We start from the raw sequence: 27,931 nt of genomic DNA on the forward strand, positions 1-27,931 counted from the left end.
CCTTCTCTCTCTGGAAAAAGCCTTCCCCAGAAAGGGAAGCTTGGCAAGATAGGCACCTTTCCGACATTACCTGGCCTGTTCTAGTCAGATACCACAGGCAAAGCTCAGCCCCATTCCCGTCTCAGAGGTTCAGACAAGAACCCAGCCTTCTGCCCTCCCCAGCGGCAACACAGAATGACTCGCTTCCCTTGAGGGTTACATCAGAGCATTGTAGTGGGGAGCCAGAAGGGTCCCCATCTCCCAGAGACATCTGTGAAGGCCACGTGGAGAACCTGAGCTTCAGCCCCTTCCCACGGTACTGCAGTATCCCTTCCCTTCCTTGCCAGGCTGGCGTCGGAGGCGAGCACCAGGGAAGCTGGAACTTTTACCATTATTCTGAGATAATGAGCCTCCCCGACCCACCATCCCATCCCGCATCGTCTGTGCGGGCCCAGTGAGGAGCGATAATGAAGCACCTTCTCCCTACCAGACAGGATGGTGTCAGCAGAAGCCTCACCTTCTCCAAGCCGCAGTGAGGCTCCCTCGTCCCTGCAGATGTGATACAAAGGCCGTGGAGGTCGGGGGGTGCCCTGACTTCATCCATCTTCACCCCACACGTCTTCCCCCCGCACAGCGCTGGCTTGGTGCTATGGATTGATGTTTCTATGTTGAAATCCTAACAACCCAAAGTGATGGTTTTAGATGTAGAGATTTCGGGGAAGAATTAGTTTCACTATAAAATCAGCCCAAGGGACTTATGTGCCCCTCCCACCCTATGAAGACCCAGCATAAAGATGCCATCAGTGAACCAGGAAATGGATCTTCACTGGGCACAGACGCTGCCAAGGCCTTGATCTTAGACTTTCCAGCCTCTAGAACTGTAAGAAACAAAATTTTTTTGTTTATGTACTGCCTGAACTGGTTTATGACATTGTGTTGTAGCAGCCCAAGTGGACTCAGACACATGGAGTCAGAGGAGGCTTGCCAAAGATTTAAATAAAATCCACAGTCTCATGGTGTAACAGGATGCAATTGGAAATCATCTATTTTACTAAAAAAAAAAAAAAAAAAAAAAAAAAAAAAAAAAAAAAAACAGAGAAAAACACTGTTCGAAGAGACAATTAACAGATGTCAGTACCAAGACACAGAAGTTGAAATTATCTGACAAGGAATTTAAAGCAGCCATCATAACAGACCTTCATTGAGCAATTACAAACACACTTAAAACAAAAAAAATAGAGGATATAAAAATGAAACAAATGGATTTTAGAAAAGAAAAATTCCAATAACCAAAATTAAAAACTCAAAGTATGGGCTCAACAGTCAAAGGAAAGATTCAGTGAACTTGAGTATAGAACAATTTGGAAATTATATACTCTGAACTAGAGAAGACAGAGTGGAAAAAAAAAATCAAATGTATCAGAATCTGTGAAGGAAAGGAGAAAAAGTATTAGGTTGAAAAATGTATTTTTTTAAAAGTACTCTTTGAATAAATGGCTGGAAATTCCTCAAATTCGGCAAAAGATGCAATGAACCTACAGAATCAAGAAGCTGAGTTAATGTCAAATGGATAAATTCAAAAAATCCACATTAAGACAAATGGATAAACTCAAAAAAATCCACATTAAGACATATTAAAATCCACATGAAGACTAAGACAAAGAAGAAATCTTGAAAACTGAGGTTGCGGGGGTGGGGGGAAAGAACTGTCAATACGGAATCCTGAAAAAAATTTCTTCAGGAATGAAGAAATCAAAACATTCTCAAAAACAGAAAACTCATATAATTTGTTGCCATTAGACTTACCCAAAGGAATGACTGAAGGAATTCTTGAAACAGAAATGATGAAAGAAGGAATTTTAGAACATTAGGAAGAAAGAAAAGGCAATGCAGAGAAAAGATATACGAAAATAATAAACTCTTTAGTTTCTAAAAGTACGTTTCATCACTAAGGCAAAAATTTAACATTGTCTTATGTCATTCTCAATGTATGTAGAGGAAATGTTTTAAGCAATATATTATAAATGGGAAGATTAAAGGGCTTAAATGGAGATGTCTGTTTTACTCAAACTGCTAAAATGTTCATATAAGTAGACTGTAATAAGTTATGAATGTAATATAACAACCCCTAAATTGTTTATACAAATAGATATGCTTTAAAAATACCATGAATATAACGAGCATGGTGGGGCACACCTGTAAACAACCACTTGGGAGGCTGAGAGAGGAGGATCACAAGTTTGAGGCCAGCCTGAGTAATTCAGTGAGACCCTTCTCAAAATATAATAAAAAGGTCTGGGGATGCAGCTCAGTGGTAGATCACTTGCTTGGCATGCATGGGGTCCTGGGTTCAATCCCTAGTTCTACCAGGGGTGGGTGGAGAGCTGTGAATAAATAAGATAAAATTCTAAGTATGTTCAAGTAATGCTCAAGAAGGCAAGAGAAAGGAAAGAAAAATAGCAAACAAAAAAACAGTGAATAAAATGGCAGATTTAAGACCTAAAAGAGCAATGATTACCTTCAAGGTAAGTGGTTTAATTATCTTCTGTATTTCAGTAGTGTTCATCGTGATATTTCCTTTTCATCACGAATTTTAGTAGTTTGAGTTTTCTCTTTCTCTTCATTAACGTAGCTAAGGGTTTATCAATTTATTTTTTCAAAGACCCAACTTTTTGTTTTGTTTCAATTTCATTAATTTCAGCACTGATTTTAATTATTTCCTGTCTTCTGCTTTTGGCATTCATTTGCTCTTCTTTTTCTAGGGCTTTGAGATGTAATGTTAGGTCATTTATTGGTTGACTTTTTATTGCTTTAATATATGAACTCAATGCAATGAACTTTCTCCTTTCAGCACTGCCTTCATAGTATCCCAGAGATTTTGATATGTTGTATCAGTGATCTTATTTACCTCTAAGTATTTTTTATTTCCTCCCTGATTTCTTCTGCTATACATATGTCATTCAATAGCGTGTTATTTAGTCTCCAGGTGTTGGGTAGCTTCTATTTTTTATCATTGATTTCTAGTTTCATCCTGTTATGATCTAATAGAATGCAGAGTAGTATTTCTTCTTCTTTTTTTTCTTTTTTTGTATTTGCTAAGTTGCTTTGTGGCATAACATATGGTCTATTTTAGAGAAGGATCCATGGGCTGCTGAGAAGAAAGTGTATTCGCTTGTTGATGGATGAAATACTCTATATATGTCTGTTAAGTCTAAATCATTGATTACATTATTTAGTTCCGTAGTTTCTTTGTTTAGTTATTGTTTGAAAGATCTATCCCATGGTGAGAGAGGTGTGTTAAAGTCACCCAGTAATATTGTGTTGTGGTCTATTTGATTCTTGAAATTGAGAAGGATATGTTTGATGTACATAGATACTCCATTGTTTAGGGCATAAATATTTATGATTGTTATGTCTTGTTGGTGTATGATTCCCTTAAGCAGTATGAAATGTCCTTCTTTATCTCTTCTGACTTTGGCTTAAAGTCCACTTTATCTGATATGAGGATGGAAACCCCTGCTTATTTACACAGTCCATGTGAGTGAAAGATTTTTTCCCAACCTTTCACCTTCAGTCTGTGGTTATCTTTTCCTATGAGGTGAGTTTTTTGAAGACAGCATATTGTTAGGTCTTTTTTTAAATTCAATCTGCCAGTCTATATCTTTTGATTGATGAGTTTAGGCCATTAATATTCAGGATTATTGTTGAAATATAATTTGTATTCCTTGTCATTTTGATTTATTTTTGATTTTTAACTTAGTTTCTCCTTTGATTGACTTTTCCTTTAATGTGGTTCCTCCTTTTGCTGGTTTTTATTGTTTTTTTTGGTGTTTTTTGTTGTTTTGTTTTTTCCGTTTCCTCTTCATGGAACTTTTTAAAAATATTTTTTAGTCGTCAATGGACTTTTATTTTTTATTTATTTTAATGTGGTGCTGAGAATTGAACCCAGTGTCTCACACATGCCAGGCAAGCGCTCTACCACTGAGCTACAACCGCAGCCCCTTCATGGAGAATTTTGCTGAGAATGTTCTGTAGTGTAGGCTTTCTAGCTGTGAATTCTTTTAACTTTTGTTTGTTTCATCTTCAACTCTGAAGCTTAGTTTTACTGGATATAAAATTCTTGGTTGGCATCCATTTTCTTTAAGAGCTTGATATATATTATTCCAGGACCTCCTGGCACTGAAGGTTTGAGTTGAGAAATCAGCTGAGATCTGAATTGGTTTCCCCCTGTACATAATTTGATATTTTTCTCTCACAGTCTTTAAAATTCTATCATTATTCTGTATGTTAGTCATTCTCATTATGATGTGCCTTGGTGTGGGTCTGCTGTAATTTTGTACATTTGGGATCCTGTAAGCCTCTCGTATTTGATTTTCCATTTAACTCTTTATTTTTGGGAAATTTTCTGATATTATGTCATTGGAAAGATTGTGCATTCCTTTGATTTGTATCTCTGAGTCTTAAGTGCACTAATTGAAGGAGGTAACGGAGGAGATTAGAAAAGTGTGACCTACCTGTTGTTGTCTACAAAAAGACTCCCTTCAAACATAACAAGATAGGTAGGTTCAGAGTAAAAAGATAGAAAAAGATAAGTTATGCAAACATTAATCAAAAGAAATAAGTGGCTATATTAGAGTAGACATCAGAGCAAAGAAAGTTACTGGGGACAGAGCAAAGTATTATATAATTACAAGAGTCCCAGAAGGTATAGCAATTTTAAATGTATATGCACCAAAGAATAGAACTGACAAAAAAAGCAAAAGCTGATGGAACTAAAAGGAAAAATAAACAAATCCACAATTGGAGTTGAGAACTTCAATACCTCTCTCTCAACAATTAATAGATATAAGAACTCAACAGCACTATCAAACAAATAATAAAAATTTATAGAACTCTCCACCCAAGAACAATAGAATACCTGTTCTTTTCAAGCACCCACAGAATACTTACCAGCATTGGGTGTATATCCTGGGCCATAAAACAACAAAAATTAAAGAATTGGGGTCATAGAGAATATGTTATCTGACCACAATGAATACAAATTAGAAATCAGTATAGAAAAACAACAGGAAGATGTTTCAATACCTGGAAACTAAACAACCCTTTTCTAAATAATCTGTGGATCAAAGCATAATCCTTCAGTATATCAGAACTTGTGAGACGCGTGTCAAGCGATGCTAACAGGGAAATGTATAGCACTAGATGCTTACCTTGGAAGGGAGTTTCCATCGGATATCAGTAATCTGAGTCTTGCCTTAAAGATTAAAATAGAAGAGCAAAATAAGCCCATGCAAGCAGAAGTTAGAAAATAATAAAGAGCAGAAAACAATAAGGTTGAAAACATAAGAATATAGAATCAATGGCATAAAAAGAGCTAGTTCTTGAAAAGATGGGTAAAATAACAAACCCCCAGCAGTACTCCCTAATTGCCATGGAACATTAAAAAAAATCTTTTAATCTTAACAGATTTTGATACCAGAGTTGTGAGTCTCCGTGGTGCTACTTGTGTTCTAGCCAGTACACCATAGCAGTTCAGACCATAAACTCTAGAGCCAAGCTGCCTAGGCTTAAATGAGTCATTTGCAAGACGTGTGAATCATTTAGAACAGGACCTGCCATTTTTATGAATTTTAAACAAATGTTAACTGTCATTATTATGAATAATGATGCATGATCCATTGAAGAAAATCCCAGTTATTCTACACAGAAAGAATATATTATGGCTGCCTGTCTCTATATTGTCACTATACTAATAGAACCTGGAAAGGAACATCAGATATATCACAGATAATCTAGGACTTTAATATATATATATTACTGCTCAGTTTTACATTTCCAGCTAATCAGCAGTGTTTTTCTTGAACCTATACTATCACTATATTTGCAAAATTATAAGATCTTGTAATTAGAGAAACTGAATTTTTTTCTTGGTATAAAGAGCTCTTCCAGCATCAGAAAACATTCTCCAAATAAAAACAGTCCAAAAACATTTTTAAGTTTTTAAAAGTGAATTGCAATTCATAAATGATTCCTACAAACCAATGAAAAAAATTAATAATGAGAAAAGCGAACAAAGGACACAAACACTTCCTAGAAGACACAGCATTAAAGAGAATAAAATGCTTAGAAATAAATTTAACAAAGAAATATAGACTTGTACACTGAAAACTACATTATTGAAAATTTCAAAGACCTAAATAAATTGAAAAGATGTCCCATGTTCATGGATTGAAAGGCTTACTATTAGGATACTAGTACTCCGATCAGCATGATCCTTCTCAGAATCCAAGTGGCCTTCCCAAATCTCAGATGGACTTTTAACAGAAATTAATAAACTGATCCTAAAATTCATATGGAAATTCAAGGGACCCAGAATAGGCAAAGCAATCATGAAAAAGTAAAACAAAAGATTCATACTTGCTGATTTCAGACTTACTGCAAAACTATAATAATCATGAGACAGTGTAATACTGGCAGAGTAGGCCTAAAATTAGTGAGAGACCAGAAATAAACCCTCACCAGATATCATCAATTGGTTTTCATCAAGGATGCCAAGATAATCAAATGGAGAAAGAATAGTCACTTCAACAAATGTTGCTGGGATAACTGAATTTCCTCATGCATTAGAATAAAGTTGGACCCCTTCCTCTTGTCATACATATTTACTCAACTGGATCATAGACCTAAGCAGAGGAGCTACAACTATAAAAGTTTTAAAAGAAAACACAGGAACAACTCTTCATAACATTGGAACAGTACAAGTCTTATATCCAACACCAAATGCACAAGTGAATTTTAAAAATAGATTAGATTGCGGGCTGGGGAGATAGCTCAGCTAGTAGAGTGCTTGCCTCGCCAAGGCCCTGAGTTCGATCCCCAGTACCAAAAAAAAAAAAAAAAATAGATTAGATTTTATCAAAATTAAAGATTTGTGCTTCAAAGTGTGCCTAGAAAGTGAAAAGACAGCCCATAGAATGGGAGAGAATATTTTTAAATGTTTTTATTAGTGCATAATAGTTACACATAATAGTGGGGTTCATTCTGACAATCATGCATGCATGGAATATAATTTGCTCCATTCCAGTCCTCAGTGCTTCCTCTTTTCCACCCCACCTCCCTCCCTCTGTTCTCCTTCCTCTACTCTACTGGTCTTCCTTCTCTCCTTCTCTTTATTTATTTATTTTTTTTAAATTGATGCTTTATAGACACATAAAGGCAGACTTCACTGTAGTACATTCATATGTGTGTGTGTGTGTTTATATAGCATAATTTTGTCAGTTTCGTTCTGCAGTTCCTCCCTTTTCTTATCCCTGGGAGATAATATTTATGAATTGTTTATCTGATAAAAGATTTCTAAAATATATAAAGAACTCTTACATCTCTTTCAACAATAAAAGGGCAAAGGATTTGAACAGATATTTCTTCAAATAAGATATATGTGTCCAGTAAACACATGAAAAGATGTTTCACATTATTAGCTTACCAGGGAAATGCAAATCAGAGCCACAGGATACCACTTTATACCACTTTTAGACAACTAAAAATAAAAATTAAAAAAAAAAAAGATAATGACAAGTGTCAATGAGGATATGGAGAAATTGGAATTCTCATACATTGTTGGGAAGAATGTGAAAGGATACCGTCACTTTAGAAAACAGCATTTCCTCAGAATTTAAACACAGAGCTACCTACCATGCATATCCAATCCCAGGTACAGACCCAAGGAAATGAAAAGGTAGATTCATTCAGTAATCTGTGTGTGAACGGTGGTGCTGGCAATTGAATCCAGGACCTTGTGCATGCGAGGCAAGCACCCTACCAACTGAGCTATATCCCCAGCCCCTGTGAATATTCATAGCAGTGTGGTTCTTAGCCAAACAATAGGAATTTAGCCTATTAACCAGAGAGTAGATAAACAAAATTAGTATATCTATACAACGCTAATATTCAACCATAAAAAATTGAAGTACTGATACAATGCTGCAACATGAATAAAACTTGAAAGCATTTTGCTGAGTGAAAAAGCCAGTTACAAAAGACTACATATTGCATTATTTCATTTATATTAAATGTCTAGGATATGCAAATCTGTGGAGGTAATACATTTTGGCTGCCAGGGCTGGGAGGTTAATGGGGGTGATAGCTAACAGGTGTGGGGTTTCTTAAAATTAGACTGTGCTAGTAGTTGCACAGCTACTGCGAATATACCAGAAATCATGAACATGTTAAATGGGTGAGTTCGATGGTGTACAAGTCATATCTTAATAAAGCTTTTCCTTCTTTAACTAGTGTCCCAATAAAAGGTATCTATTCATTCATCTCTTTAATATATATATATATATATATTTTTTTATTTTTTTTTTTTTGCGGTACTGGGGATCGAACTCAGGGCCTTGTGCTTGCAAGGTAAGCACTCTACCAACTGAGCTATCTCCCCAGCCCTCTTTAATATTTTTTAAGTGAGCCAGGCTCAGTGGCACATGCCTGTATCCCTTGAGGCTTGGAAGCCTGAGGCAGGGGATCATGAGTTCCAAGCCAGCCTCTCAGCAATTTAGTGAGGCCTTAAGCAAGTCAGTGAAACCCTGCCTTTAAATAAAATATGGGGGATAAAAGGGCCAGGAATGTGGATCAATGGTTAAGTGCCCCTGGGTTCAATCCCTGGTACCAAAAAAAAAAAAAAAAAAAATTATACACACACACACATATATAAAGAGTAGCCTCATTCTAGAGGATACTTTTTTGGGCACTGGGAAGTAGCAGCAAACTAAATAAGCAGTCAAATATAATGATCTGAGGAATTTTTGAAAGGATGTTGTGGAAATGCCCAAATGATCCAGAGGCAGACAGATTATGGCATATGACAGAATACTGTCCAACCATTTGCAGTTTAAGTTTTCACAGAATGGTCACTAACATGAGAAAATTACAGTGTATAATGTGAAGTCTATAAAATGCTATATATGATATATATGCCCACTGTGAAATCAGTATTTCCATAGATAACAGTGTGAGGTTTTTAGTCTTGAGACCACCTTTCTAGTGATTGTTGTTTTTTCAAATGTATTTCTGAGTTTTCTAGTCTATGTAGGAGATTTATTTTTTTATTTTTGAAATATGTTCTTAATAATTTATTCTAGTACTAGGGATTGATCCCTGGGGCGCTTCCTCGCTGAGCTACATCCTCCAGCCTCAACCTCCCAAGCCTCTGAGATTCTACCCAGCAGATAAATTACCTTTATAATCCTAAAAGCTGTCAGCATCCATTGCCCTGAGTTACCATTAACACCAAGCAAAAGCCCCGGCCTCACTTTCTCATGCTTGCTGTAGGTTTGTTTCCTTTGAGGTCCAAAGATCCTGACCATTGGGCTGGGGTTGTGGCTCAGTGGTAGAGTGCTCGTCTCACAGGTGTGAGGCACCGGGTTTGATCCTCAGCACCACATAAAAATGGATAAATAAAATAAAGGTATTTCCTGCAGCGTCGGCCTGTCCGCCGGGTTTTACTACATCAGTTACCTTCAGTGCTTACTACAGTCCAGGCATTGTAATTCAGTACCTCCCTTTGTCCTACTCAGATCCTAAACGTTTCCAGCGTGTTACACAGCTGGTCCGTGCTAGTCGGACTACACAGTACAGGCGCTGTGGACTCCAGGGCTCGCGCTCTTTACGAACCAATGAGGTTAAAGAGCAGAAAGCTTTGCTGCCGGGGGGCGTGTTCAGGCTATCAGGGGATTAGGCACACACACACAGGTAGGGAGAAAACGAACCCCTGTGTGATACGGTCCTAAAGTACGTAGGGAAGAGAACTAGGGAATAATGGAATGTGATACAGTGCTGACTGTTGACTGTAGACAGTAACTGTAAAAGAACTTAAAACTGAAGATTACAAGGGGGGCATGGTGGCACACGCCTGCAATCACATCAGTTTGGGAGGCTGAGGCAGGAGGTTCTCAGTTCAAAGCCAGCCTCAACAACTCAGTGAGGCCCTGAACAACTCAGCAAGACCCTGTCCCAGAGTAAAATATCAAAAAGGGCTGTGGATGTGGCTCAGTGTTAAGCACCCCTGGGTTCAATCCTCAGTTTAAACAAACAAACAAAAAACAAGATGACCAGCTGTCCTTGCTGAGTTCCAGAATACCATTATCTGCTTCTGCTTCATGTTGTCTCTGCATATTTCCCTTTTCACTAACGATACAGAATTTAAAACGTTCTGCTATTAAAAGGTAAATAAGCAGTTGGCATGTATACAATTTAGTTCCCTTGTTTAGATTGTGTTCTCGAAGCTAGGTGTGTTTTCTGGTTTCTTGGTAACCTGAGAGGTATCCAGCGAGCGGATGTGTTGCGGGGTGGTGGTCTCTTGATAAAATCTGTTGCACCATCTCATCTTTGTGGCAGGCGACGTGGCTGTATGGCATACAGATAACGGGCTTACTCCTGGTCTGCGTTCTTCAGTTTTTTAATTCCATGATTCTTGGATCATTGCTTATCAGTTTTAACCTTTCAGTATTAATTGCAAGAAAACTTCAGGTAAGACTTTTTTTGAACTTAAACTTTTTAAAAATTGTGTTATTCCCTGGACCTTATTTTCCTACAGTATTCAAAGGAAAATGTATGACTCAATTCCAAGAAAAAAAGCAAAAGTGATATTATTTGTTTTATTTTTTTTTTAAGTGTATGTTACAGCATGTCTGTTTCAGTCTTTCTGAGGTCACCTGCCATCCCTTCCTTTTTGGCAATTAGTATTGCTTAGAGAATTGAAACCTTAATTCAGTGATAGCCACAGATGCTTATTGAATACCATTGACTTAATACTGAAATTTTTAAAACGTTTTTTGAATTGTGTGTGTGTGTATGTACATACAAACTTAAGAGTAAGAAGGATCTGCTGCTTGTGTGAGTGGTGATTCATCACACTAGTTGAAGTTGATGGACACTTTATAATAACACTACTCTTCTCCATTCTTCCAAACCCTAATATTGATTTTTTTTCTTTTTTTTTCCTAGTATTGATTTTTAAGTGAATTAAAATTAAATCTGTTTTGAGAATTTTAAGAATTCAAATAAACACCTTTAGACATATGGACATTTTCTAAATTACTGTAAAATCATATTTGAAAACATTGGCCTGGGACTGGCAGTGTAGCTCACTGGTAGAGAGCTTGCTTAGCATGTGTGATGCTCTCAGTTTGATCCCCAGCACCCCAAATAATGAAAGAAAGAAAGCGTTGACCTGATATTTGACTTTATATAATTAAATTTCTTAAATTTACATGAGATTTAAATGTTTAAATTGACTTGTTTTTTTCCTTAAAATTTTAACAAAGCCTGTTTTCTTCCTCATTCGCTATAAACATTTCTATATTAAGAAACCATTTTACTTTCTGCTGTGGGAAGAAAAATATCTTTTGTATGAGAATTGCTATGACTGAATCATAAGTTTTTTTTTTTTTAAACAGTGGTTCTCAGACAGTGGATATAACTCAGTGGTAGAGTGCTTGCCCTCTATGCGCAGGGCCCTGAATTCAATCCCCAGTTCCGGTGGGGGCTAGGGAGTGGTTCTTGCTGGATGTGTTTGTACATACCTATAATGCCAGCAACTCAGGAGGCTGAGGCAAGAGGATTGAAAGTTCAAGGCCAGTCTAGGAATCTTAGCAAAACCCTGTCTCAAAATAAAAAAAGGAAAAGGGGTTGGGCATGTAGCTCAGTCATAGAGTGCCCTTGGGCTCAATCCCCAGTACCACAAACAATAGTTCTCCTTCATCCTTTTAACATCAGTCATATTTGAACTCCATATTCTTATGTTTGATAATATATATTTATTAGGGTTATATGAAAATTACTACACATCAGTGAATACAATTTACTTTTATTTAATTGAGTTATTACTGTGTGATATATTAACTAATAAATAAAAGATATAAAGATTTGTTCGGTCAGTATATCCCAAGTATTTTCCAGTGGCATACCTCAATACTCTGGTTGCAAAGATTTTTTAAAAGAAAGAAAGAAAAAGAGTAAGACACATTTCCTCATCTTTTGAAGCTCGCTCACTCTTGCTCTCTCTCCTGCCCTTCCTCCCTCCCTCCCTTTCTTCTCTCTCTCTCTCCCCTTCTCTACCCCTCTCTCCTCTCTCCTCTTTTCCTCTTCTTCTCTTCTCCTCTTCTCTTCTCTTCTCTTCTCTCTCTCTCTCTCTCTCTCTCTCTCTTTTTCACTAAAGAGAACCCAAGAGTGCTCTATACTGAGCTACATCCCCAGCCCCTTTAAAATTATCTGTTTGTTTGTTTTTCGCATTGAACCCAAGGGTGCTTTACCACTAAGCTACATCCCGAGCCCTTTTTATTTTTTTATTTTTTATTTATATCACTCACTAAGTTGCTGAGGCTGGCCTTGAACTTGGATCTTCCTGCCTCAGTCTCTCACGCCATTGGGATTACAAGCATGTACCATGTTGCCTGGCTTTGAAGTTCATTATTAAGGGACTATTATATTACTGAAAAATTAGAAGTATTAAGAAAATTGTAACCTCATGAAATAGGTTATATTTCCCACATATGTTTTCCCTATATGTTGCATGAACCAATGTTTTAAATCCTTAAGTAATCTCATGTTGTGTTTGTGTCATTGGATTAAAACGTACGAATTGAAACCCAACTCTTTTAATTTCTAGAAAAACCTGAAAACTGGAAGCTTCTTTAATAGGATTGGGAAACTGTTGTTACATTTATTTGTAGTTTTCTGTTTGACACTTCTTCTCAACAGCATTATTAAGGTAGGTTAAGAAATGAAATATATAATGTATTTTTAAATTTACTTATGGCGTTGGAAATAATTTTTAAGCTTTTAATTTCAAAGAAATAAATTTGTCAGTTCTTGCATTTATAAAAGCATATTAACTCCCTGAAGAGTTACCAGTTTTATTTTAAACAGGCTGTTTTAACTTTTTCCTACTAACAAGGATGATTTTGTTGGTTCTAATCATTCATTTCTGTTCACTTTTTCTTTGACATGTTCTACCTTGAACTCCCAATTATTAAATTTTTAAGAGTCAACCTTTAAAAAAATTAAATATTTCTCTAAATTTAGATTTCTAAATTTAGATTTCTACAGTTACTAAAAAAATCAACATTATTTTTATTCAATTCAGTTAATCAATATACTCACTTTATTATCTAATCTCTGCTGGAAAGAAGAGCTCATTTTTGATAGGTTTTCCAACACTTAACTAGCTTAAAATTAATGACCCTCTATAGCAGAATAAGTCATTTTAGTAATTTAGGCATCTATTTGTTATATGCCCAGAAGCTTGGCTACAGTTTCTTTAAGTGCCTTAGGGGGCTACTTCATTCAACATGCTTTTTAATGTTTTTACTGGCTTTTTTTTTTTCCTTTTCTTTTTGAGAACAGGCTTTGCTTCAGGGTGTAGCGCTTGGACTTTGATGCTTCCTTTGTATGCTCAAGCAAAGCTGATATGATTTTATTAGATGATTTTGCCTCTTCTAGAAGGCTGGTCTCAGGATAGGAGACATCTGCAAAACAGGCTTCTTTTCCTCCAGGAAAGAATGACTCTCGTTGTTTCTGCCCACTTTCAAAGAAAAAAGTCCCTTCACTCAGGCAGCCTCAATAAATGTCTCATTGCAGGTCCTCGTCACTGTTCTTCAGTTCCATACAGCTCAGTACAGTCAGCCCTCTGCGTCTGTGGGTTCCACAGCTGCAGGTTCTACATGCATAGGTTCTGCATTCCAACTGCAGATGAAAAATATTTAGGGAAAATATTGGGTCTGTACTGTACACGTGTAGATGTTTTTCTTGTCAATATTTCCTAAACAGTATAGTTTAACAATTATTGATGTAGCCTTTACATTATATTAGTTATTAGAGAGAATCCAGACATGATCTGAAGTGCACAAGACAATGTACATAGAATATAGGCAAATGCTACACCATTCTCTAAGGACTTTAGCATCCGAGGACTTTGCTATCCAAGGGGTGCCAGCATTTCTATAAGATTGGATGACAGATACCGAGTTCATCCACTTACCCACTTTAGACATTCATTGATGTGCTCTTGAATTAAACCAACAGAGAGCTGCATGCCTCTACCTCTGTTTTATGATACTCCCCCCAAATAGTGTCTCTTGCATAGTGTTTGATGTTTTGCCAGCTACCTCCAGGGAGAGGAATTAGAAAGTCATCTGTGAAACTCCTTGCTGTTTTTACTGTACCTTAGGAAAAAAATTCCCCTGAGTCTTAGTTCTAGCACTGTTAGCATCTCTCCTCAGCAGCTGGTTAATTTTAATCTTACAACCCCGTGAGTATCATACGTGCTTTTATCTTCCTCTTTGCATTTACTGCTAAAATCCATAAGACCAAATTTGTGGCTCATGTCTAGTTAAGGTTAGTATATTTTATGTACTAACCTTAATTTTGGCTTCAACTTTTTTTCTGTCCTCATCTTTCTTTTGTGTTTATTTCTTTGTCATGTGTATCTATTTTTGAAAGCTGTGAATTAAAAATAAAATGTGAATTGAAATTATAATCACTAGGTGATGGGCCTGGGGAGATAGCTCAGCTGGTAGAGTGCTTGCCTTGCAAGCACAAGACCCTGAGTTCAATCCCCAGTACCGCAAAAAAAAAAATAATAATAATAATAATAATCACTAGGTGATGAACATGACATCTGTCTCTTCACTTCTTTTTTTTTCTTTTTTTTTTGGTACCAGGAATTGAAGCAGGGTGCTTAACCACTGATCTACATCACCACTTGTTTTTTGTATTTTATTTAGAGACAGGGTCTCACTGAGTTGCTAAGTGCTTCGCTAAGTTACAGAGGCTGACTTTGAACTTGCAATCCTCCTGCCTCATCCTCCTGAGCTGCTGGGATTACAGGAGTGTACCATCATGCCTGGCTTTTCACGTCTTGAGAGTTACTGTTCTTTTAAATCGTCTTTGAGTGAATCAATCTTAGGTCAGTGGTATCTGCTGACCAAAACCTTAAAGCCAAATGAACTGTAGATCTATTTGAGGTTTTAGGCTATTATATTGTTGGTATCTGATGTAAAAATTAAAATTACTGTGCTTCAACCTTCTCCCTCCCCCCGAAAAGTCATCTTTCATCTATTTTGCAAATTGAACTTATAGATAAGATGTTTGAATAAAGGATTAACCTTAAAGAGGAAGTATAGGCAGAGAAGGAAGTTTGAAAATCCTTGCTTTAGAATCAGTGTGGAGAAATACTGTGCATATTTACAAATTCCATACACACTCCTATGAAACTGGACACTGGATATACATATTTATTTGAAGATTTATCAGGAAACCATGCCTGCCTAAGACACTAATAGCAATTTTTGTTTTCTCTCTCCTCAATAGAAAATTCTTAACCTGAAGTCAGATGAACACATATTTAAATTTCTAAAGGCAAAATTTGGGTTTGGAGCAACAAGGTATGATTGAATTGAAATCTGTTTGCTATTTTATCTTAAAGCAGCAGGGAATTTACAACTTAAGTCACCATTATGCCTTCAAATATTAATCATAGACTCATTTCAAGGAGAAGTATAATGTAGTTCCCTCACTTTGTATTGAATTTAACACTTTTTCTTCCCTTTGTTCCCCAGGGATTTTGATGCAAATCTATATCTGTGTGAAGAAGCTTTTGGCCTCCTGCCCTTTAATACATTTGAAAGGCTTTCAGATACTCTGCTGTTTTATGCTTACTTATTTGTTCTGTCCATCACAGTGATTGCAGCCTTAGTCGTTGCCTTTCAAAATCTCAGGTACGGAGTGTTTCAGAAACCTACCTATGATTTAATGAACTTGTTCTGGGTGTTACAGAAAAACTGCTTAAGTTGAAAATCAAAATATCAGACACAGAACAAAATAGTATTGTTATCTTAAATGAGGAACATATTTAGTTTAGAGTGGACTCCACTCTCAGGGGTGAAGAGACACCAGACTAGTGGATATTGCAAGCGGGTCCGAGTGTAAGGCTCAGCTCCCACACTTGAGCATGTTGTGATCTTGAGGCAGTTATATAATCTCTCAGGATTGCCATTTCCTTATCTGTAGAATGAGAATACGAAGAGTAATTACTCTACACAACTTTTTGAGGAATAAACAAGTTAAAACAACATAAAGTACTTAAAAATAGTGTCTCACACTAGAATATGTTGTAGGTGTGAGCTGTCATTAGCTAGTATTATTATCGGTGATTCATAAGTCTCTTTTTCCATTATTGGTTTTCTGTGTTTTCACATTTTTTTCTACCTCCTTCTCATGAAATGTCAAAAGTTAATTATTATTCATTTGTTTTCTTGCCTCTTATTTCAGGGCTCATAAAGTCATCTATTTTAGGACTTTAAATTTTAGAGGATAAGACTTTATTTAAACATCTTAAGCTTAAGTTCGATATGCAAAATAGATAAAAGATGACTTTTTTGGTTTCATGGAGAGGGAGAAAGCTGAAATACAGTGATTATAATTTTTTTATGTCAGAAACCAACAGTATGATGACCTGGAAGCTGAGTTGGTATATGGTTATAAAGTATATGATTATAGATAAGTTTTAAGAAATAATTGCTAGTTTTTAAAATCTTAGCATGTCCACCATTCTATTGAAAGAGAAAGGGAGTCATAAAGGCGTTTTAAAAACTTGTAGAATTCCTATCTACCAGGTCTATGAGGTTTTTGCATTTATTGTCCATGTTGAAATTGAAAGAAAATTAAGTGTAAGAAGTTGAAGCTACTGTCATTTGTGAAAACTTAATGAAGCTCCTGAGAAATTCCTTTTTCTGTGTAGTTACCTGGCCAATTAAGGTGCTGGTGAGCTGTGGTTCACAGCCACAAGAGAGCTGTCGCTGAAGTGAGTCCAGATCAGTTGAGGTATTTTATGATTATTAAGAATGAAGCAACATTGAACCATGAAAATATTTCATTGACTATAAACTATTTTAGTATCTTTCAGAAGTGTTCTTTTTTTATGCCTAGCCCAAGATAAAATTTAGCCCTGTGAAAATAGATGGAAATTATTTTAGACAGTATAATTTAATACTATTCCAGACATGCCAAGTGTTGACAGGACTCTAGACCATATCCAAAGCGGAAAGTTCAGTTGGGCCACGGTAGCTTTGTGAGCATGTCTGCTCTGCCCAGTGTGCACCCAGCAGCCATCTCTGAGGCTGAGTTAGTATATGATTATAGATAAAGAGTTTAAAGCACCCTCTTCTTTCAGGTAGGGATTTTAGGACTTTATTAGAGGGAAATTACTACACTAAGAAATTATAGTATCTTAATATGAATTAACTTTTAAGTATTTGAAGGATATTTTTACAATCATGTAGTTTTGCTTTTTTATTACTAAGACAATACTGTGATGTTCATATAACACATCTGCCGTGGTGGGAAGAACTGAAAGGGACACCATGTTCTATGTTCATGGAATTCATCAGAATGTTACAAATCCTCTAGTGTCAAAGGAAGTTACCAACATATATTCTCCTGAAGTAACCTTTAAGTATTGCTTTGTTTGGGTTATCATTTTAAGTAAAGATTATTACCAATGGTAAAAGTTGCCATGGAGTATCATTTTAATATTCCTATGACTCTACGGTGGTAACAAGAGGAATATTTAAGAAATAGGAGTCTCCAGTTACCTAGAGAAGCAATATACATAGCCACTTTCATTGAATTTATATGAAGGATCAGTAGGGCCTTTATAAAAGCATTGATTTTATTTAAAACGGGAAGCTCTTACTGTTGTATTCTTTTCCCCTCTGAAACAAATTGTGCAGCATCTGAATTCACTCCCCAGTCTTAACCTGGCTAGAGTAGAGACAGCTAGATAACACGTGCTTCCCAGTGTGGTCTTCAAGTAGATCTTACCCTGGCAAGTGTTCTCAGGGAGGAAAAATGGTGAACTTGACTCTGATAAACCTCTAGATCTAATTCCAAGTTTACAAGAAACATGGGAATAGAGAAATGTAGTAAACACCACCATAAGGAGACAGCCAGATCCAGAAGATGGGCGCAAGTACAGTACAGAGGCTACATTTTCTTCAACAAATAAGTGTCAGAGAGAGAGAGAGAGAGAGTCCTTTTATAGATCAAAAAATATTTGAAGAAATACATCAAGAAATGCACCATGCAAGCTTTAGATTGTGATCCAAAGAAAATTTTATGAAAAAAATTACTGCCAACAGAGAAAATAGAACACACACTAGGTGTCAGATGATGTTATAGAACTAGTGTTCATTATATTGGGGTTATAATCTTAATATAACTATTTGATAAACTCATCTGTTGAACATATATAATGAAGTGTTGGTAGGTGAAAAATATGATCACTGAATCACAAAGAATTGAATTCCAAGTTATAGATACATTTTGACTTTTCCTTCTTTATAAAAATGTGCAAAATGCCAGGGATAACTTAAAACATCTTTAAAGATCTCCAGTCTCAGTGATTCCAAAAGAACTTACTTTTTGCTATTCTCTCATTTGAAGAATTGAAACCCTTTAAATTTTTACCTAAATTAAAATATATGAAACTTTAGTTATTCTAACTACTTGTGCATTTATATTGTGACACTTTTGGCCTCAAAGTAAAATTTGAGCAACACTAATTCACTTCATCTTAGGGGAAATAATAAGATGTAACTAAATTAAAAGTATGGATCTAGCTTTAAATTTGCCTGTTTGCTGTTTTATTCAGTGATGCTACAAATCAACAATCCCTGGGTAAAATGGGAAAGTGCACAGTTGACCTGAAACCGGAAACTGCTTACAACTTAATACACACCATTCTGTTTGGATTCTTGGCATTGAGTACAATGAGGTATTTTTTTTCTTATCCTATCTATTTGATTTGTTTTTTATTTCATCTGTTCTTTTGCGGAGGATGGGGGTGTTATTGGGAATTTAACCCAGGGGTGCTTTACACCACTGAGTCACATCCCTAGCCTTTTTTATTTTGTATTTTGAGATGGGAGTCTCACTGTGTCACTTAGGGCCTCACTAAGTTACTGAGGCTGGCCTCAAACTTGCGATCCTCCCGCCTCAGCCTCCCAAGATGCTGGAATTATAGGCGTGCACCACTGTGCCTGGCTCCATCCATTCTTTACTTAATGGTACTTAGCAGTATAATTTGGAAATTAATAGTCACCTTCACTAATGATTATGGTTCTCATAAAATTATCCTCATGTACACCTCACTACAAAAATATTATTTGTAATCAGGTTTTTTTTTTTTTAATTTGGAAACATTCCTGTATGTTTTTCTTATGTGATAATTCCCAGAGGCAGTGGAACTAATAGCTAACCCTGTGGCAAATGGTTTCTGAATAGCTTTAAGTGAGATTTTACTGTCACCGTCTATGCATCCACCCTTGTGGCTGTCTCGAACCCCAGGTGCATACCTACTAGGAACTGCCGACCTTCACTGTTTCTGTCCTTACAGGATGAAGTATCTCTGGACATCACACATGTGTGTGTTTGCGTCATTTGGCTTATGCAGTCCTGAGATTTGGGAATTGCTTCTGAAGTTGGTCCATCTTTATAACCCAAAGAGGGTCAGTGTTTGCCTTTTAACTTTTAATGATTTTTAGTATTTCTTTCATACCTATTCTCGTTTTCTTTCAGTTATTGCCCCTATGTCACTCAGATAAAATGGATACTAAAACTTGAAGCTAAAAATAATGGATATTGTAAGATGTTATAAGGAATTATTTTTTTAAGAACTTGTTAATTTTAATTTGTTTTTAAATCATTAACTTTCCCCAAAAACTGTAAGGTAAATATGTTCACCATACAGAATTTGAAAATTTTAAAAAATATACACAAAAGGGAGAATTAAAATTCACCAGTAGTCCTCTTATCTAGAATTATAACTTATTATTATAAGGTCTTTTCCTCAAAATAATTATTAATAAATGTATTATAATATTTATTAATAGCCTGGAAATGCAGTTTTGAATTGTTCTGCCCTCTCAATTCACTAGGTGGCAATATGGTTGAAGTTACAAATATCTTTAAGAATGATTAGAACCTTTACATTAACTCAATTTTGCATACTGAAGACTCGTGCTCCATTAAATTATGTTTTTGTTATTTCAAAAAAAATCATATACTTACAAATCAAAACCATAAGGCAAAAGTGTTCAAAATACTTGTAATCTAAATAGTGTCTTTCTTATATAGATATGTATAATGCGATATTCAGTACCAATATTAATACTGCTGTATCTGTGCTACAAGGTAAGACCGATTTTCCTCATTCTTGTCATTAATTTATTTAGAAGAAAAATTGCTTTGACTCCATGTGTTTTGTGTTATTTTCAAATAAAGTGGTCTTTGGAGTTTATAAATAATCTCCTTAGCTTCTTATTGCAGTTGGCATTGATAAGAAAACTGATGTGTTTCCCAGATAGTTCTTAATAAGTGAAAACATCATAGCAGAAGCTTTTAGCATTGGCATCCCCATCTTGATTTTTGACTGCGACTGATGCAAATTCTGAAAATAAGATGTTTTCAGACCTATTTTGAAATGAATGAAATAAAAAATTATTTTCTCCTCTTAGCTGATTTATAAAGCATAGGAGATTTTAATGTATTCATTTATTTTAAAATATTTTATTGAGTTCTAATCTTCATAAGAGAACTGAAGACTTATAAATAAATACAGTGTGAGATTAGGCTTTTTTAAAAATGCATTTTCTGTTTTCAGTAGGAAGTAACAAAATTTTTCATATGCTCAGTTAACTAATTTCTGAAACATGAACTGTGCTTCCGTTCTGAGAATCCAGTCAGAGGCAATGATCCTTGATCAGGTTGACTACTGTGAATTCTTTTGTCACATCCTTGAGCTTTTACAGGCCTTGAATTATCACCTGGGCAAGTAGCACGGGTTATTTTATCCAACTGAACTCTTGCCTTCTCTTTAAAGAAAAAACTACGTATTTTTGAAGATTAGATTGTTTTTGAATTTTTGTTTTAAATTAGAACAATGGCTTTCACACTCTGCTGCCATGAAGGCCCTGATTTGGGAGGGTGGTTAAATGTGGAGACGGGGTCCTCCCCAGAGAGGATCAGCTGTAGCAGCAGCTCAGCTTTTGATTGCTTGATTGCTTCTATTTTCATGTCAGATATTGTGAACCAAAGGTTTTAGGCAAAAAAAAAAAAAAATATATATATATATATATATGTATATATGTATATATATATATATATTTGATAATCACTGTATTATGAGTATTTTTTTAAATGATGTTCTGTCATTTTCCTATCAGAACATTTACTGTTATAGACAGCCCTGTGCCACCTGCTAGATGTTGCAAAACATAGAAATAGATTTCTGCCTTCTTCCCTTGGGAAATTTTATTGCTCTGATGTAAAGAAGTGAAAGTTCTTTAAAATATCTGGAAAGCAACAGCTATGTGTGAACCAGTGTATGTTTAGTGAGGAGTCAAATAATGTAATGTATCACATTGACCTTGAAAGTAAATCTCCCTCCTCCCAGAAAAGCTAGAGCTCCTCGTCATTCTCATCTCACCTCTGGAGACGTTCGTGAATTGTGACGTCTCGTTCTTCCGCTGGAGGCAGAAAGGCTGGGTTCTTCTATGACTCACCTACTTACTGATATTTCATAGATTTTTTTTTTTTTAAAAAGCGATTTGAGGACTTTGGTCTCTTGTTCTGATAAAATTGGGGAAGGACATGGTAGAAGAAAGAGATCGTGCTGTAGAGCCTTGCTTTTAAAGCACAGTTCTCAGACAAGCAGCATCAACAGCATCTGGGAACTCTGGAAATATGATGCTTGGGTCACATTCCCGGACCTACTGAGTCAGAAGCTCTGGGAGGAGAGTCCAGAAATGACGTTCTGGCCCTGCCGTGGTACCTTCAGGGTTCTCAGCAGGGCACTGCTGACTTTCTGGCAGAGTAATTCTGTCCTAGGGGCTGTACTGAGCCTAATAGGGTTATGTAGCAGCTTCCCTGTCTTCTGCCCAGTGGATGCCAGTAGCACACCTTCCCCACCCCCACACCCCCCAATAATGTCTCTATACCTCGCCAAGCTTCCCTGGGAGGTGGGAGTGAGTGGGAATCTCTCTCTGCCCTCCTCTTGAGAACCCTTGCTAATGAAGAATCAGGGAGGGCACTAGGAAAGCCACCCTTCCCAGGAAATCTATGTACTTCTCCCTCAGTTAAGTGGTTTGGTATTGTGGAGCACCTTCCAGAAGCCTGTTGGCCAAGTCTCTGGGTATAGGCCCTCAGGAGAAACCCTACCACATCCAGTTTTTACTTCATAAAATAGTTGAGATATTTCATCTTCTCAAAATTTACTATATACAGAATCACAGAGAAAAATATGTTATGCATATTAGGAGTTACCCTGAAGCAATCTATTTTCATCTATTCCAACTACTACAGTTCATGTCTGCCAAAGCCTGAGTTAAGTGTTACCTAACAATTATGATGAGGATTTCACTTTTTGTTCATGGTACCAATATTACTTGCTCCCTCTTTAGGATGATCTTAGTAAAAGAGAAAATCATGTGCTAGTTTCTACTCTCAAAGCTGGAGTTGATAGAAGTTACTATGATTTTGATTGCTACTGCAATTGGTGAAATCCCAGATAAACTATTGCCATTTATCTATAAACAGACTTTAATTGTTTAAAACAGCACTCACTTTCAGATTTAAGTTTTCCATAAGACTCTTACAAGTTTTAACATTTTTAGCATTGATAACAGCAACTTTAAAACTAGAAAAACATCTAATGGCCATTGAATTCTCCTAGAGCATTTCATTTAAAAGTTTAGTGTTCTGTTGATTTTCAGATTAAAAGGGAAAATAGTTATATATTATAAAGGGATCGTTTGATCAGTAATTTTTACTACTTGCCTTCAAAAAACTAGCACCAGAAGTACATGGTTTTCCATCCCTAGCAGTTTTCATGATTGACTCACCCAGGAGACAAGATGTGAATGAACAGTAAAAACAAATGGCCGAAGACGAGATGACAGGATAACAAAGTGACAGGGCTAAAACCCGACCCGAGACCAGTCAGGTGCTGCTCTGTTTCTACTCGGTGGATCTTAAAATTATTACATTTTCAGTATCAATGAAGCATAAATAATTGTCATTGGTCTTCTCTGCCAATACGTGAATTGAATTCTGCAGTTAACCTTAGGATGTGCATAGATGATCAAGTCTTTTTAGTCAACCATCATTTGATAAAGCAATTCAGATTTAATTAATTGATTAAATAAAGACTGGTGTTCTGTTAGATAAGTAGTGGATTTAGAGTGTAATTTTTATATCATGTTTACATGACTTGAAGTAACTCAGGTTGACCAAGGGGCACTAGTGGCATAAATAAGGGTAGTCAAATGTTTCAGAGTTTCCTAGAGGGCCCTGCCTTTAAATATTCTTATCCATTGTTCCAGTGATTCTGTTTATGTATGTCAAACCATTTGGCCAGATTTCTAGCACCAAAAGCACAATCACAGTATTACGCAATGATAAGAGGTTCTAGATTGGGGGCAGCTTCAAAATTGTGGCTCTGCCACTTGTGACCTGGTCAAGTCAGATACCTCTCTGAGCCCGTTGCCAGACTTGTAGCGATAAAGAACTCCAGTGGTGATGCTTCCTGCCGCACCATCTGTCCCAGGGGTTATTGTGAGGACACATGAGATTCTGTACTGAAATACACGTTTACAGCTGCAGCGTGGCGCTATCACCTGTGGACATGTTCTCCTCTTAAGCAGAGATCGCATGATATTAGTTAATTGGTGAACTTTTCCGTGGTTGGTATTCTTGTCATATCAAAGTACTATTTCACTAGATATTAGCACCACCTACAATCGCATTTCTCCTAGGGTAAAACGAAAGCTCATTTTTTAAATTTGACAACACCTCTGGTCCTAATTGACCTCATTTCAGGATAATTTTGGAAACTTTTCTCAGACCTCAGCACACTGGTGCTGGGGGGTTGACCGCAGAGATGACTGTGTTCCGGCCTCCAGGTCTACTTAGTTCACAAGCCATATGCAATTTCTCTTTTTTTCCATTCAATCTTAGTGAGAGTTGTGGGTATGGGGGTGGATTTTTGTTTTTGTTTTGTTTTGTTTTTAATTTCAGTTCTGGCCAGGAATGATGGATGAGCTCTCCGAGTTGAGAGAATTCTATGACCCAGATACAGTGGAGCTGATGAACTGGATTAAGTAAGAGGAGTTTTTTAACCTTTAAAATTTCAACTTTTTTAGAGTCACTGTTCATCTCATTTACTTTGGGGGAAGGGGTGGAGGTTTGTTTGTTTTTTTAAATCTAATTGTTAGGAAACATTCATTTTTATTAATTTTTTTCTTTAAACTCTCTTTCTGGAAATAACTCTTTCCATTCAAGAAATAGTCTCTCCAACAGGATCAGAAAACAAATTTCTTTCAAACACTGACAGAAATGGGAATACAATTTTCACTTACTCACGTTAAAACTTAAGAGTTTTCTACTCTGCCAATTTTGCCTTTCTTATTTTCTCTTTAATACCATTCAAATTTTCTGTTAATGGTGACACTTGAAAGTATTATTTCCTTGTTAATTATTCTAAAATTATAGTATAAACTACCATTACTTCGAGTCATAATAGCTCATTGCAGATTTCATTTTAACTGATCCACTTCCTAGGGAGAATTTAAAATGCAAAACTGGAGCTCTTTTTCTCTCTTGAAGATCAAAATACTTTAACATTATATTGCTTCTTATTTTCACTGTGCTTGGTTGCTTTTGCCTCAGCCTTGAGCCTCACAGTGAAATCCATGTGTTCCAAAGCTCTGTTCATGAAACCTGACTCCCACACCACAAGCCAAAATAAACTTTTCTGCCCAGACCTGCATTTCTGTGCACTGTAATACTGTATCTCTCTACTTTATAACCAAAAAGCAGCAGTATGATTACTCACGGGTAAATAGACATTACAAATCTTGTGTGACATATTCTGAAGGCATTGGCCTGTTGTCTCCATCACTTTGAATTTTAGTAGCCGTATTGGCACTTGCTCATGACTAATGTTTACTAACCAGTACAGTTTAGTGCTGCTTGTATATTAAGAGATGGTAAATGTTTGATAGCTTAGGTCTCTTGAGTGCAATACATGGATTTTATAGAGATTTATGTCTAAAATATATATGTGGCTTTGGTCCCAGTGTAGGACTGGTTTTGTCTAGATGCAATGAGTGCAATTTTTCATGTATTTCTAGTACTGAGAGTGGTAAGCAGTGCTTGGTCTTTATTTATTTATTTAATTTTAAATCATGGCAGACAATTATAGAGTAAATAATTCCTTCAGTATTTATTGTACGGGAAAGAAAGGTTATTCCATATAAAGGAAAGCTAATTACTTTTGTATTAACTGTAGTCAACTGGAAATTTACGACACATGCATCTGAAGGTGAGACTGATATTTTATATTTTTTAAGATCATACCTTCGGAATTAATGCCAAGGCACCTACTTTCTATTAACATCCTGAAGATGATGGAGCTTCCAGATCTGCCTGGGTTAGCATTATAAGCATCCCTACTTGTATTTCCCAGTTCAGTAATTATAAAATTATGGAATCATTAAAAATGTATTCTAGCGGAGACAGTTTGTCTTTGGCGGTCTCAAACTGTACGTACTTATTTGTTGTACCTTTATTTTTATGCTTTTTCTCAAAGAAAATTACTTAAAGTAACATTTCTGGCTCTGAAAACTTGTGGGTGTGAAATTATTCAGGTGTGAGGATGATGTATTATTCCTCCCTCTTGGGAACATGGTCTTGGCACCTGAGATTCCCCCTGGGTAGGGAGTACCCTTGTAGACAGACTCTTTTGACTATTTTTTGGTTGGTTGGCGTTTTCTTTCTCAGTAACTAAAAGATTTAGATTGTTCTAAAAAATTGGCTCCATTGTGATCTAATCTTGCCTGTTTTCCCCTAAAATTCTTCAAATCTAAATTATCATTTTTGTAAAAATAGCTACTAGGCATGTTTGTAAAATAAGCTTAAGTGATGATGAATGTATGCCAAAATAGGGTCTATTTAGACACAAAATATGTTTGTTTAACTCAACATTCAAATCAGCTCTGCTCCGTAAACGTAGGCTTCCTTTCCAAACCCAAGGGAATGTATTTAATATTCTTTTAACCTCCCCTGATTTCTTCTATCTTTGAAACATAAAATATGGCCTTCAACATTCCCTTTACTCTGATTAGTCACACTGTGTCCATGATGTTACTAAATATGAGCTGTGGGGGGCATAATGGCACACTATCTGTAATCCCAGTGGCTCGGGAGGCTGAGGCAGGAGGATCACTAGTCAAAGCCAGCCTCAGCAACATAGCAAGGCCCTAAGCAATTTAACAAGACCCTGTCTCAAAATAAAAAATTAAAAAGGGCTGGGGATGTGGTTCAGTAGTTAAATGCCCCTGGATTCAATCCACGGTACCAAAAAAAAAAAAATTGTCTGACCTGCACTGGTGGAAGGGCAGAGACCTGGGTACACAGAGTGGGCCTGAAAGCAGCGCTAGACCCCCCGGGGGACCCAGACCTGTCAGCGAGGGGTGCCTCGGTTCTCACCATCCTATCTTCTCTGCCCTGAGCCAAAGTGGGCACACTCAGATGTCTGTCCTTGTCAGTGAAGACGTGACGGCATCACTTGGGGCAGGAGAATGGCCAGCATTACTGGAGGGCTCAGGATCACCCTGCCTCAAGTGACCTTTGCATTTTGGCACAGGGGTACTCTTTTTTTTTTTTTTTTTAATTAAAATATTTTTTTATTTTTACAGACACACTTTGATTCATTGTACACAAATGGGGTACAACTTTTCATTCCTCTGGTTGTGCACGATGTAGATTCTCTTGGGAAGTGTCTCCCAGGCTCTGCACCTGCCAGCCACACACCCGTGTCAGGCTTCTCTGTCGTGCTCCAAGGCCACTGAGCTTTGGTGCAAGGCGTGGACTCCCCAAGTGTCTCCCGGGGGCCTCTCTGCTGCAAAAATAAATTGAAAGATGCCTTCACCTCAGCTGCCACCAGTTGTTTTCTTTTCCTTTTGAGGTTATAACCTTTTAGAGGTAAAGAGAGAAACTCAAGGGAAAACAAAGGGTGTTCCTTCAGGACCACACTTATGAGAGGGGCCACACAGAGGGGACTGGATTTCTGTGAAAGGATTGAAGGCCTATAGTGTTTTCCCATATGAAGTTGTATAGTTATTCAGTTATTAACACAATCCAGCAGATATTTATTGAGCACCAACAGTGTACATACAGGACATTGTGTTGAAAGTATACACGCTGGACAGCCATCCATTTGAACTGCCTCTTCACTGCAGGAAGCAGTAAACTTCCTCCCAGCCCTATCTCTCTGTCCTTTTCTTCCACTCTCCACTCCATTTTATGATTTCCAGAGGCTTAACAGGTTTAGTGGGAAAATGTTCTTAGAGTCCCAGTTTTTGTCAGAGAAAATGTTGTTTTATGCTTTCCTGTCATTAGTTCTCTAAAGGAGTGGAGATTTAAGTTTAAGACCAAAAATATTTGTGGATTAAATTTCTCTGTTTTACAAGGACACTGAAAATTTTTAAATTTTTTCATTGATGCCTAGTAATTATGCAAAATAGTGGGTTTCACTGTGGTGTTTTAATTAGTTATTTCAATCCACAAGGATGTTTGGAGGAAGTGGACCTCCAGGTGTAGTAATTCACCTTCCCTGAGGTCACCTGACTGGCTTACACTAGGATGCTTCATACTGTGTTTCCAAGCAAATGGAAATGCAGATGTTCATATTTGCCCTCCTTATTGATAATGTTTCTGGGAACAAAAGTCAAAAACCTGGGTCTCTTTGCCTTCTCCAGTATCTCTCAGCAAAAACCAGGTGGCACTCCACAGGCTTCAGCAGGGCCAAAGGTATTAACAGCCTGGTCCATGCCATATT

At 36.7% G+C, this 27,931-nt stretch overlaps 1 protein-coding gene across 7 annotated transcripts in view; it reads left to right on the forward strand.

Moving 5' to 3' along the window:
- Dpy19l3 (dpy-19 like C-mannosyltransferase 3) overlaps window positions 1-27,931 on the forward strand; it is an 82,763-nt gene that overhangs the window by 41,230 nt on the left and 13,602 nt on the right. For 6 of the 7 annotated variants that reach the window (XM_047527142.1, XM_047527144.1, XM_047527141.1 and 3 more), the window contains exons 9-16: window positions 10,372-10,503; window positions 12,644-12,745; window positions 15,346-15,419; window positions 15,594-15,752; window positions 18,686-18,808; window positions 19,430-19,541; window positions 20,170-20,226; window positions 24,109-24,191. In XM_047527142.1, the coding sequence (XP_047383098.1) occupies window positions 10,372-10,503; window positions 12,644-12,745; window positions 15,346-15,419; window positions 15,594-15,752; window positions 18,686-18,808; window positions 19,430-19,541; window positions 20,170-20,226; window positions 24,109-24,191 (842 nt within the window). The remainder of the gene's footprint in view (window positions 1-10,371; window positions 10,504-12,643; window positions 12,746-15,345; window positions 15,420-15,593; window positions 15,753-18,685; window positions 18,809-19,429; window positions 19,542-20,169; window positions 20,227-24,108; window positions 24,192-27,931) is intronic. The other variant, XM_047527148.1, reaches the window with a different exon arrangement.

This window comes from Sciurus carolinensis, chromosome 16, assembly GCF_902686445.1.
Source record: "Sciurus carolinensis chromosome 16, mSciCar1.2, whole genome shotgun sequence".
Taxonomy (NCBI): Eukaryota; Metazoa; Chordata; class Mammalia; order Rodentia; family Sciuridae; genus Sciurus; species Sciurus carolinensis.